General features: G+C 43.0%; 1 protein-coding gene across 1 annotated transcript in view; it reads left to right on the forward strand.

Annotated features, from left to right (window-relative positions):
• Nucleotides 1-837: 837 nt before the first annotated feature.
• The window catches only part of LOC106000803 (phospholipid-transporting ATPase IB), a 407,841-nt gene continuing 395,361 nt past the window's right edge, over nucleotides 838-13,317 (forward strand). Inside the window, exon 1 of the mRNA XM_013036039.1 lies at nucleotides 838-974. Within this exon, the coding sequence (XP_012891493.1) occupies nucleotides 874-974 (101 nt within the window). The 5' untranslated portion in view covers nucleotides 838-873. The remainder of the gene's footprint in view (nucleotides 975-13,317) is intronic.

Raw genomic sequence — 13,317 nt, forward strand, 5'->3', positions numbered from 1 at the left:
CCTTCCTCTCTCTCTCTCTCTCTTTCTCTCCTCTTTGTCTGTCTGCTTTTCTCTTTTCTTTTCGTTCGTTCTTGTGCAGCCGGGTGCTGGTAGCTCACACCTGTAATCCTAGCTACTCAGGAGGCAAAGCAAGAAAGTCTGTGAGCTGACAATTATCAGCCCCAACGTAGGAAGTGGAGCTGTGGATCCGGTGGTGGTGGAGCGCTAGCCTTGAGGCGGCGGCGGGAAAGTTCAGGCAGCAAACAAACAATCCCCTTCCACGACGACTGGGCATCTCCCAGTGGCCTTTCACCTGAGCGCGACCCAAACGCGCACAAGGCCCGCAGAGCAATCAATCCCTGGGACTGAAGGAGATCCTTAGCCAGGTGAAGGTGTCTCTCTGGTTTGGCCGCATAATCTGGGGTCCAGCGGTCCTGACTGGCCCCTGCAGGGAGGGAGACTCGCCGCCCGCCCCCCGCCATCGCGGACACGGCCGCACCACGCGCGTCCCACTCCTCCCCGCGCCTCCCACTCCTCCCGCCCCACCCCAGGCGGCCGGGCTAGGGGCGGGGGGAGGCGGGAGGCTGCGCCGGCGGCGTGGGCGTGGCCTCGCTGGGTTGGGCATGGCTTGGCGGGGCGGAGTCTGCCGCGGCGGCGGCGGCGGCGGGCGGCCTCAGCGGCAACCCAACCGCGTCTCCTGAGGTACCTGGGGCGGCCTCAGCCTCGCCCGAGAGCATCCTCTTCCCAGCGCCGGTCCTCGCACGCAGCCCGCGCTCGCCAGCCTCCCTCCGTGCGCCCGAGGCTGACTTCTTTTGTGTTTTGTTTCCTACCCCGTGCCTCGTCTCCTCAGGACCCGTCCGTTCTTCTGCCGGCTACAAGAAGGCAGAGGATGAGATGTCCCGGGCTACGTCTGTTGGAGATCAGCCGGAGGCACCGGCCCGCACCATTTCCCTCAACCAACCGCAACTCAACAAATTCCGCGACAACCAGATCAGGTAGGAGAGGAGGCTGCGCAGAGATGCAGGTCGGCTGCAGTGGAGTCCTGGCTGGGAAGGATAGCTTTTACACACACACGCGCACACACACGCACACACACACACGCACACGCGCACACACACACACAGGCACGCACGCGTGTGCGCGCGCACACACACCTAGCTGGTCCTCTCCATCCCGTCAGCGCCTGCATCTCAGCCCCGCTTCACGGAACTCCCTAGCCGGCCCAGCCAATGGGGTCCTGGGAATTCACCATCCCTGCCTTCATCTCCCGCCCCCCCCTTCCTGCTGTGCCCAGCCCTTCTGCAGGGCCCTCAGGAAGTTATTGTCCTGATGTCACCCACAGAAGTGTGGCACTTTTCTCTTTTCGTCCCCCTCAGGCTGCCTTTCTAGAATTTCCCTGGGATCCCATTTTAATCCCCTTGCCCCTCATGGATAGCTGTCCTGTGGTAGCTCCCAGCTATAATGTGGGGAAATGCTTTAAAAGAGAATCCCGCGCGTCCATCACAGGACTCCCCATTCAGTCCTCAGTGGTTCATGACACTTGCCAAGAGGGTTGTTTGCTGGGAAATTTAACCCAGAGTTAGCAGAAGGTAACAATGCCAGTCTATCAACTCATGAAGCAGGCATTCTGAGCTCTAGATGAGGAAACTGAAGCGTAAGGATGAGAAATAATTTGCCTATGGTCCTGTAGTTACTTCATGGAAGAGCTGGAGACTTAAGCCCATCCCTCTGATTAGCAAGCAAATGGTCTCTGTCATACAAAGCTTTTTTGGTTTTGTTATTTTATTGCTTATTTTTATTTTTGATACAAGCATTTCATTTTCAAATTTCATTAAACTTTCAGGCCTACATCATACCTCATAGCTCTATGAGCTATTCAGAGCACCACGCTCTACAGAAAAGTTCATTGACGGATTATAGATTATTGATGAACCTGAATTCTAATCTAGTGTGCTTTCTTGAAAGTTTTGGGTAAAACTCTTTGTTGTTGTTAAGTGTTTGTGTATTCCACCAGCCCATTAGTGTTTTTATTGGTTGTTGGACATTGTTTACTGGCTGTCGAACATTGTTGTGGCTTGATAGGATTTGTGATAGAATAATATTGCATATTGGGGCTGGGAAGGTGGCTCAGTGGTAGAGTGCTTGCCTTGCATGCATGAGGCCCTGGGTTCGATTCCTCAGCACCACATAAGCAAAAAGAAAAAAGCCAGAAGTGGTGCTGTGGCTCAAGTGGTAGAGCGCTAGCCTTGAGCTGAAGAGCTGAGGGACAGTGCCCAGGCCCAGAGTTCAGGCCCCACAACCCCCCCCCCAAAAAAAGAATAATATTGCATATTGATGAGAAAGGAGTAACTTATTTATTTTTTATGGGAATGTTGATTGTGCTGGCATTATTTGAGGTTTCAAGAATGACCTTTGCGGGCTGAGAAGGTGGCTCAGTGGTAGAGCACTTGCCTTGCATGCCTGAGGCCCTGGATTCGATTCCTCAGCACCACATAAGCAAAAAGAAAAAAGCCGGAAGTGGTGCTGTGGCTTAAGTGGTAAAGTGCTAGCCTTGAGCTGAAGAGCTGAGGGACAGCGCCCAGGCCCCATGACTGCATTCCCCCACAAAAAAGAATGACCTTTGCGGGTGCTGGTGGCCCACACCTATAATCCTAGCAACTCAAGACGCTGAGGAGATCTGAGAATCCAGGTTCAAAGCGAGCGTGAGCAGAAAAAAATCTGAGAGACTCTTATTGCCAATTAACCATCAAAATGCCAGAAGTGGCTTAAGTGGTATAGTACAGCCTTGAATGAAAAAGGCCCTGAGTTCAAGCCCCAGTACGAGCACACACACACACATCCATCCCCCCTCCCACAACTTTTTTGTTGTTGTTGGTCATGGGGCTTGAACTATGGGCCTGAACGCTGTCTCTCAGCTCTTCAGCTCAAGGCTAGTGCTCTACCACTTGAGCCACTGCACCACTTCTAGTGTTCTGAGTAGTTTGTTGGAGATGAATCTCACAGACTTTCCTGCCCGGGGTTGGCTTTAAACTGCGATCCTCAGATCTCAGCCTCCAGAGTGCTAGGATTACAGGCGTGAGTGACTGGCGCCCGGCTCCCCCCACAACTTTTGATTGTATTCATTTCCTTACTTATGTAACTGTAACTCCTCTGTACATCACCTTTACAATAAAATAACAGAAAAAAGGAAAAAGACTTTTGAATATATTTTATTCTTTAAAAAGTATAGTTTTTGCATAGCTGCTTGAGTCCTCAATTCTGAGTGCATGGGCTTATTTAAGATACAGAATATACAGAATATTGACTTCAGTGAATTACTTTACACACTGGGGTGGCTCTAATCAGGAAAATAGATAACAAGCCTTGGCAAAGACGTAGAGAAAGTGGAACCCTCACACATTGCTCATGGGAATGTAAACTAGTGCCACGGCTTGGGAAAGCAGTGTGGCTATTCCTTGAAAGGCTTCAATGTAAAGTTTCCAGGTGACCAGGAAAATCATTCAAAGCTATATATAACATAAGGAAATGAAAACAGGCTCCCACAAAACTTGTACAAAATGTTCATAACAACATTATTTATAATGGTCAATCCAAATGTCTGTCAAATGATGAATGAAAACATAAAAGTCTGGTATATCTATACAATGGAATGTTTTTTGAGAATGAAAAAGGGATAGAATATGTATATGACAACATGGGTTAACCCACGATGTTTTACTAAATAAAAGAAACCAGCCATGAGAGGTTTATACTAGCTGGGCTTTGGTAGCTTGTGCCTGTAATCCTAGCTACTAAGGAGGCTCAGTCTGAGGATTGTGGTTCAAAGCCAGCCTTCACAGACAAATCTGTGAGATTCTTATCTCCAATTAACCTGCAAAAAGCTGGAAGTGAAAATGTGGCTCAAGTGGCAGAGCGCTTGAGTAAAAAAAAGCTAAGGGATAGCACACACACACACACACACACAGTCACACATACATGTTGATGAGGCTATTCAAGAGAATGGTTTCAAAATAGAAATTGATACAGAGTTCCTTTTTCTTAATATAATTTTTTCATGAGAAAACATGATATTTTTCTGACAATCAGGGCCATAGAGGGTTTATCTGTTTGTTTACCACTCTGTCTCTCTCTCTCTTGGTGCTGAGGATTGAACCCAATGCCTCACACTTTCTCAACCATGTAGCTGCTCAGTCAAGAATTTTGGAACGATAGGACCACATGGAGTTACTGAGGTTCATACTTGTCTACTGAATCAGGGATGTCTGATTCTTTGGCTGTTGAACACCTCAGGAGACCCGATTTCTCTGAAACAGAATTTGCTCACTTTCTCTTTCACCTCAAGCCCTTTCTGCTTTGAAACCTTGCAGTTTTGCCTTAGAATCTTGTCTCTGTGGGTGAATGCTGTTTTCTTTTTTACATGTAAGACTGGGGCTCCAATGCTTTACACTCAGACACCCTGCCACCTGAGCCATGTCTCCAACCCCAGCAATTGGTGTTTTGATTCAAGGCAGAAACAAAGGCTGGGAGTTTGATATGGAGGAGAGAGGTTGTGTTTGGGCCTGGGGAAGGTGATAGAGTTCATTTCTAGACAGGGATTTCAACATTGACTGTTAATGTTTGGAACTGGTGTGACTCAAGAATGAGGCTAGTTATAGTAACAATAAAAATGAAAATGAAAAAAAGACAAAAAAGAAAAAAGGCTGGGACCAAGGACATGCCTAGAAAGATGAATAATTTGACTTCTGCAGTAGACTGTGGGTTAGGCAATCCCAAGGAAAGCACTTCACAGGAACCCTAAATTCTAGGCAGTTCCATGAATTTCTAGAAGTGCTTTGGCTATCTCTGCACATACTTCTCTAAACTTTGGTCTTGTTCTTTTTTATTTTTATTTTTTGTGCTGGTACTAGGGCTTGAACTCAAGGCCCTGGGTGCCATCCCTTAGCTTTTTCACTCAAGGCTGGTGCTCTACCATTTCAGCCATAGCTCCACCTCTAGCTTTTTGCTGGTTAAAGAGTCTCACAGAGCCGGGTGCCGGTGGCTCATGCCTGTAATCCTAGCTACTCAGGAGGCTGAGATCTGAGGATCGTGGTTCAAAGCCAGCCCGGGCAGGAAAGTCCGTGAGACTCTTATCTTCAATAAACCACTAGAAAACCGGAAGTTGGGCTGTGGCTCATGTGGTAGGGCACTCACCTTGAGCGCAGGGACAGCACCCAAGCCCAGAGTTCAAGCCCCACAACTGACAAAAAAAAAAAAAAAAAAGAGTCTCACAGATAGTTATTCTTGCCTCTGCTGGCTTTGAACCATGATCTTCAGATCTCAGCCTCCTGAGTAGCTTAGGATTATAGGCCTGAACAAACAATGGATACTGGCTATTATTGGTCTTGTAATTGACAGTAATAATACCACCAGTGTCTGAGAGCTGTGGTATGTTTACTGACATTTTCCACAATTGAGACTAATGAATTTGCATTATTATAATGGTAAAGAATTGTAAAGTAGTCTTTTTTTTTTTTTTTTTTGGTCTTAGGGCTTAAACACAGGTCCTGGGTCTCCCTGGGCCCTTTTTGCTCAAGGCTAGCTCTTTTCCATTTTGAACCACAGGGTCACTTCCTGAAGTAGTATTTTTTTCCTAAGCATTGATTCTCAAGAGCCTAATTTATGAGATCAGTAACTATATTCTCTATAAATGGATAGTAATTAATGTACTATTTCAACATTCCTGTCTCCTTTTAAGTGTTTAAGTATATAATTCAACATTCCAAGTTACAATTTTCTGGGTACCAGTGGCTCATACCTGTTATCCTCAGGAAGCTAAGATCTGAGGATTGAGGTTTGAAGCCAGCCTGGGTAGACAAATCTAAGAAACTCTTATCTCCAGTTAACCAGCAAAGAGCCAGAAGTGGAGCTGTGGCTCAAGGGGTAGAATGCCAGCCTTGAGTAGAAAATGTCAAGCAAGAGTTTGAGGCCTTGAGTTCAAGCTCCACATTAGCACTGACTGACTAAAGTTACAATTCAGCATTGTTTGGCATATTTATAGTTGACAGTGGAACAACGCCCCCCACAGTCAGCTTTAAAACAGTGTCATCACCTCCAAAAGATGTTCATCCTTTAGATACTCATCCTTCTAACTTTACAACCACAGTCTACTATGCTTCTTTATAGATCACCTGATAGGGAACAGATGTTATCATATCCTTTTATGTGCCTTAAGTGAAATGAGCTTGCTTTCCTTTTGTATATATAACTTTTAGATTTTCTTTATTTAGTCATTTTGTGCTAGTACTGAGGCTTGCACTCAGAGCCACAGTGCTTTTTCTTCATTTTTTTTGCTCAAGGCTGTTGTTCTACAACTTGACCAAACTTTCACTCTGGCAGTTTGCTGGTTGGAGATAAGAGACTCACAGACTTTTTCTGCCCAGGCTGGCTTTGAACCTCAATCTTCCTGTCTCAATCTCCTGAGTAGCTAGGATGACAGGTGTAAGCCACTATCACCTGGCCCTAACTTTTTTTAAATACTCAAAGCTCAAATGTTTGATTCTCCAGTAAATATCTTGACATAATTTACTGATCAAAGGAGTGAGGAATATTTATGTCATCTATAGTCAGGCATATGCGATCTTTCTATGTGATTATGAGCATGCCATTTGAAACTGTGAATTTCAATGCTGAAGAGTTTTCTTCTGTGTTTGAAATGAGGTCTTCAAAACAAGTTAGAAGTGTTTATAGATAACTTCTTTCTGAATGACTCATTCATTTCAGGTGGGCGTTTTAGTGAACAAAGAAGTCTTCATTAAAGCAAGAACTTGAGTTTTGTCAAATTATTGCATTTATTTAGGTTGATTTATCTTAAAAGGAAAATTGCTCAATATAAATATTTTGTTGGCTTTGCCAATATGAGTTTAAAATAGAATATGACCATTATAGTAAAAGGAATTGAATACCATGGCCTAGATTTGTATGGGATTATTGTGTTATACAGGTTAAGCATCACCTATTCTGAATAGCACAAATCTAAAATGTTCCCAAACCTGAACTAATTTGAGTCACCACATGATGTCATAAGTGGGAGACTCCATATCTAACCTCATGTGGTGGGTCACAGTAAAATGCATGCATCAACTTGAGTGCAGGTGGCTCATGCCTGTAATCCTAGCTACTCAGGAGACTGAGATCTGAGGATTGAGATTCAAAGGAAAGTCTGAGAGACTTTTTATCTTCAATTAACCATCAGAAAACTGGAAGTGGCACTGTGGCTCAAGTGGTAGAGAGCTTGCCTTGAGCTGAAGAGCTTAGGGACAGCACCCAGGCCCAGACAGAGTTCATGCCCTACGACCAACCAAAAATAAAAGTTATTTTATTGTAAAGGTGATGTACAGAGGGGTTACAGATACATAAGTAAGTTACATAAGTTACACATATATATTTCTAGTCAAACAATGTTACCCCTCCCTCATTTTCTCCTATTTTCCCTCCCCCCACCCAGACTCCCCTTCCCCCAGTTGTGAAGTTGATTTCCAACAATGGTGTCTTGTGAGTATCACTGCTGCATTGGTTCACCATTTGTCCTGTGTTTTACCATTTTGTTTTTCCCCTTCCCTTCCCCAAATCAGACATATGTATATACAAGACATAAGGTACCAAAATAAAAAAAAAAACTGTAACAACAGGGGATAAACCAAAGGAAAAAAATGAAAGAAAAAGAAATGACTTCATACAGTACAGTAAAACAAAAACAAAAAGAACTCTCTTGTTTCCATATCTTGGAGTTCATTTTGGTTAGCATCATTTTATATGATCATATGTACATAGTTATTGAGTTATTGTGATCCTCTGCTAGGACTATCCTAGACATACACTAATTATTACAAATGAGGAAAGACGTGGAATCTATGTTTCTTTGGGTCTGGCTTACTTCACTTAATATGATCTTTCCCCCCCAACTCTTTCCATTTACTTACAAATGGGGAGATGCCATTCTTTCTGATGGAAACAGAATTCCATTGTGTATATATACCACATTTTCTTGATTCATTCATCTATTGAGGGGCATCTGGGTTGGTTCCATATCTTAGCTATGGTAAATAATGCTGCAGTGAACATAATTGTGCTGGTAGCTTTAGTGTGGCCTTGTTTGTGATCATTTGGGTAAATGCCCAGGAGTGGAATTGCTGGATCATAGGAGAGCTCTATGTTTAGTCTTTTGAGGAACCTCCATACTGCTTTCCAGAGTGGTTGAACCAGTTTACACTCCCACCAATAGTGTAGTGGTATTACCTTTTTTTGCCACAGCACTCCAGCATCTGTTATTATATGTTTTCTTGATAATGGCCGTTCTAACTGGGGTGAGGTAGAATCTCAATGTAGTTCTGATTTACATTTCTTTTATGGTCAGAGATGTCGAACATTTCTTCGTGTGTCTATTGGCTAGTCTTACTTCTTCTCCAGAAAAGTCTCTTTCTTTTTTTAATTTAATTTTATTTTTAAGATGCTGTATAGAGGGGTTACAGTTACATGAGTAAGGTAATGAGTACATTTCTTGTGTAGCATTGTTATCTTCTCCTTTGTTTTCTTTTTAATTCTTTAGCCCACTTATTAAGGGGGTGGTTGTTTCTTTGAGGACTTGCTACTGGGGGGTTTAATTTTTTGAGGTATATTTTTGATATGAAGCCCTTGTCTGTTGTATAGCTAGTGAAGATCTTCTCCTAGTCTGTGGGCTTTCTATTTATCTTGCTAACTATGTCCTTTGCCATGTAGAAGCTCTGCAGTTTAATGCAATTCCACTTATCCAGCCTTTCTTTGACTTGTGTTTCTGGATCTTTATTTAAGAAGTTTCGACCTGTGGCAAGGAGCCCTAGTATTATTTCATTTTTTTTTGTGCTGCTCTGGGGCTTGAATTCAGGGCCTGGGCACTGTCCCTTAGCTTTATTTACTCAAGGCTATCCCTCTGCCACTTTAGCCATTACTACCTGCTTTTTGGAGATGAGTTTCACAGACTTTCCTGCCTGGGGTTGCTTTGACCTGCAACTCTTAGATCTTAGCCTCTTAAGTAGCTAGGATTACAGGTGTGAGCCACTGGCACCCTTCTTCAGTCACTGTTTTTTTGTTTTTATTTTTGTCGGTCATGGGTCTTGAACTCTGGGCCTAGGCACTGTCCCTGCACTCTTCAGCTCAAGGCGAGTGCTCTACCGCTTGAGCTACAGTGCCACTTCTAGTTTTCTGGTGGTTTATTGGAGATAAGGGTCTCATGGACTTTTCTGCCCGGGCTGTCTTTGAACTGTGATTCTCAGATCTCAGCCTCCTGAGTAGCTAAGATTACAGGCATGAGCCACTGGCGTCCAGCTTCAGTCACTGTTTTTAAAAGCAAGGCTAACATATCCCTGATTTGAAACAATGGCTCTTGTCAAGTTTGGCAAAGCTAAAAATTATTCCATATCCAGATTAATTGTTGATGTTGATGGTACCCTACCCAGCTTCAATATTTCCCTCCTGTCTGTACTATTTTTACTTTAGAGGATGATATACTGGGTTGATCTTCAAACCAGACTCTATTTTCTGAATACAAGTATCACAACAGATCAGGAATCCTTACTTTATAAAACACAATTAGGGCCATAGAAGATGCTTATAACTAGAAGTGTCATCTGTTTTGCATCCCTGGAAGGCCAACCTGTCTGATGAAAATATTGAAGTTGGGGAACCTTCATCAACATGTATTTCAGGTAGCCATTGAATATCTGAGCTTTCTTCAACTGTATTTTTAGAAGCAGAACACCATTGTTTTCTTCTTCTTCTTCTTCTTCTTCTTCTTCTTCTTCTTCTTCTTCTTCTTCTTCTTCTTCTTCTTCTTCTTCTTCTTCTTCTTCTTCTTCTTCATCTTCTTCTGCTTCTCCTTCTCCTGCTTCTGCTTCTTCTTCTTCTTCTTCTTCTTCTTCTTCTTCTTCTTCTTCTTCTTCTTCTTCTTCTTCTTCTTCTTCTTCTTCTTCTTCTTCTTCTTCTTCCTCCTCCTCCTCCTCCTCCTCCTCCTCTCCCCTTCTTCCTCCTCTTCCTCCTCTCATTCTTGTCCTTCTCCTCCTCCTTCTCCTTCTTTTCCTCCTCCTCCTCCTCCTCCTCCTTCTCCTCCTTCTCCTCCTTCCTTCTCCTTCTTCACCTTGAACTTAGGGCCTTGCACTCTTGCTGTCTTTTTTTGCTTAAGGCTGGTGCTGTACCACTTGAGCTACACCTCCACTTATAGCTTTTGCTGCTTAATTGGAAATAAGAGTCTCACAGACTTTTCAGTTCAGGCTGGCTTTAAACAGAGATCCTTAGATCTTAGCCTCCTGAATAGCTAGGATTACAGGTGCGAACCACCAGATCCGAACTGTAGTTTTATTCTTGACTTTTCTAAGGAATCAGCAGGTATCTAGGAGGATGGAGTTTTGCTTCTTTTCTTCAAATATAAAATCAAAGTGACCTTTAGGTGTGTAACAGCCTACTTTGAATTTGATCTCTATGTCATTCTCATTTTTATAAATAGATGAGTGCCTATGACTTGAGAAATTGAATCAGTTACTTCTTTCCATAATTCTAGGAACTTCTATCATTTTTTTGTGAACTTGGGAGCATTTCATATTCTTATTGAATTAAGCATCAAAGATCAGTTAATGAGATAAGATTAAAATTTAGCTAGAATTGGAGTAGACGAAGAGGTATGATAACTAAATGGCATGTAACTCCCTAAATTTGATGTAGGAAAAGAGAAAGGTAGGAGGGTAGGAACCTGGTGAAGCTTGAACACAGGTCTGGAGTTGGATGTGATAGATGATTACTGTGCTTGCTGGTGTGATTTCCTTCCTGTCTACTATGTGCTGTGATGAAAAATATCACCATTATGGCAAAACTGAGTGAAAGACAGAAGGCAACTCATAATAGTTTTGCAATTGTTCTCTATGTGCACAATTTTCTCAAAAATTAAAAGAAAAACCAAATTAAACAAAGTATCTGGATAATAGGAAATTAGTGCTAAGCTCTCCATTCTCTGTTGGACACTTTGGTAAATATTTGAATGTTTTATTGAAAATAGACATGACTTCCAGCTGGGCTCTAATAGTTCATGCCTACAATCCTAGCTACTCAGGAGGCTGAGTTCTGAGGATCATGGTTCTAAGCCAGCCCAGTCAGAAAGGTCTGTGAGACTCATATTTTCAGTTAACCAGCAAAAAACTAGAAGTGGAGGTTTGGTTCAAGTGATAGAATACCAGTCTTGAGTGAAAAAGGAGTGTGTCTGGGTCAAGCCCCAGTACTAGAACAAGGAGGGGTGTTTAAAAAGGATGGTGAGGTGATCAGAGAAGAAAGGGGTCAATATTGTCCCACAGTGATTGTGCTAAGTTTTTTAAATAAATTTTTTTTATTGTGAAAATACAGAGGGGTGATTGTGCTAAGTTTAAGAGACCATACCACCTGGAATCAAAGAACATTTCCTAAGTTCCCAGCAACACTCAACATTTGTTTACAATATATCTGGGCTAGAATAGAAATAGGAAGAGTTGGTAGCACATGGACTGCAGAGACTCTTGTTTTTGTTGGGACCTGGGGCTTCAGAATAGAAAGCACCCTCAAAGGGTTTGCTCCATTACTTACGATGGAGTCACTCAATAAACAGCAGATGCTCTCTCAGAAATGTGACTCGGCAGCCCTTTCCAGAGGGACAGTGCTTAGAGAGAACAAAAGGGGATGTTTGACCATTGTTGGGATGCAGGGATGTTTTACAAAGAAAGTCCTGGAAATTCATGAGGTTGGGGTTGATCATTTAAATGCTGACCCAGTTCTTTGCTCATCAATGAAAGCCAGCTCTTCATAACTTAAATCAGAGAGTTTTAGCTACTTTTGCTGTTTTATGTGAAACACAATTTAAAAGATGATTTAGGGCTGGGTGCTGCTGGCTCATGCCTGTAATCCTAGCTACTCAGGAGGTTGAGATCTGAGGATCTCAGCTCAAAGCCAGCTTGGGCAGGAAAAGTCCATGAGACTCTTATCTCCAATAAACCACTCAGAAAGCCAAAAGTGGCACTGTGGCTCAAGTGGTAGAGTGCTCGTCTTGAGCTGAAGAGCTGAGGGACAGTGCCCAGAGTTTAAGCCCCACTACTAAAAAAAAAAAAAAGATGATTTAGGGTTGAGGTTGGGAAGTTGGCAGTTATGGTGGATTATTCTCTGCCTGTCCTGAATATTTGTTACATTTACTATGGCTTGACAGGCTCTGGGAGAATTGGTTGTTCAGACCTGCATGAATAACAATATCAGCTGGAGAGGATTAGTGCATTTCTTCTTCAGAAGGTTTGATAATTATAGTCTATGAAATAAACTAACAATAGATTCACAGGGAGAAAGCCATAACAAATTTATTTGTGTATAGAAACGTGGGAGCCATACACAACATGCAAAAATGAAAGGAGAGGACAGAGGCTGCTGAGCCTTAGATACAGCTGAACAAGGGATAGTGGCTTTGGGCTTCAGGGGTAATGGCGGTGGTGCTGGCTATGGAAGGTTGAGCAAAGGAGGTTCACATACTAGAATGGGGTTGTCTTGTGATGCAGATGGGGTCTCCTAAGTAACAGGCACCAGTAAATTTATCTTGAGTCAAGTGTCAGACACCTAAAAGTTGCTTCCAGTGAAAAGATCTTCAGCAGAAAAAGGAGTATTAGATATAAAAGCCTGCTACATTCACTGGTTGTTATTTCACCAATATCATACATTTCATCTACTAAAGGGCAGTCTCTTTGAGTCAGTCCCATCTGCAGTTTCTTAGAATCGCCATCTTGAAATATGTCAAAGAGATATGTTTTGGGGCATAATACTTTGGGGTCCGACACCATTATGTAAAGACTCTGTCAATACCAGTGATCTCCAGACTTTATGGATCACATGTGCTGTCAGGAAATGTTTCAGCACTATTTTTTTAATGCTTGAATCTAGGGTCTGGGTGCTGTCTTTGAGCTTTTGTGCTCAAGGCTAATGCTCTACCATTTGAGCCATAGCCCCACTGGTAGGTTTTTTGATGGTTATCTGGGAATAAGAGCTTTTTTGCTTGGGCTGGCTTTGAACCCTACTCTTCAGACCTCAGCCTCCTGAGTAGCTAGGATTACAGATGTGAGCCCCTGGTATAGGGCTTTGCTGTACATTTAAGAAGCACACTAAGCGCTGTCATTGCTCAGGGAAAACTGTGAGGCTGGAGTATTAGAGAAGTGTCCTTAGGGATGGCTAAAGTGGGGTTGTAAATACCTGGAGGTATAGACACAGATGATTTCCAGAATTCCAGTTTTAGTGACAAGAAAGTTCTTGACACTGTCCTTGTTCTCAAGTTTT

This window comes from Dipodomys ordii, unplaced genomic scaffold (genome assembly GCF_000151885.1).
Source record: "Dipodomys ordii isolate 6190 unplaced genomic scaffold, Dord_2.0 Scaffold243, whole genome shotgun sequence".
Classification (NCBI taxonomy): Eukaryota; Metazoa; Chordata; class Mammalia; order Rodentia; family Heteromyidae; genus Dipodomys; species Dipodomys ordii.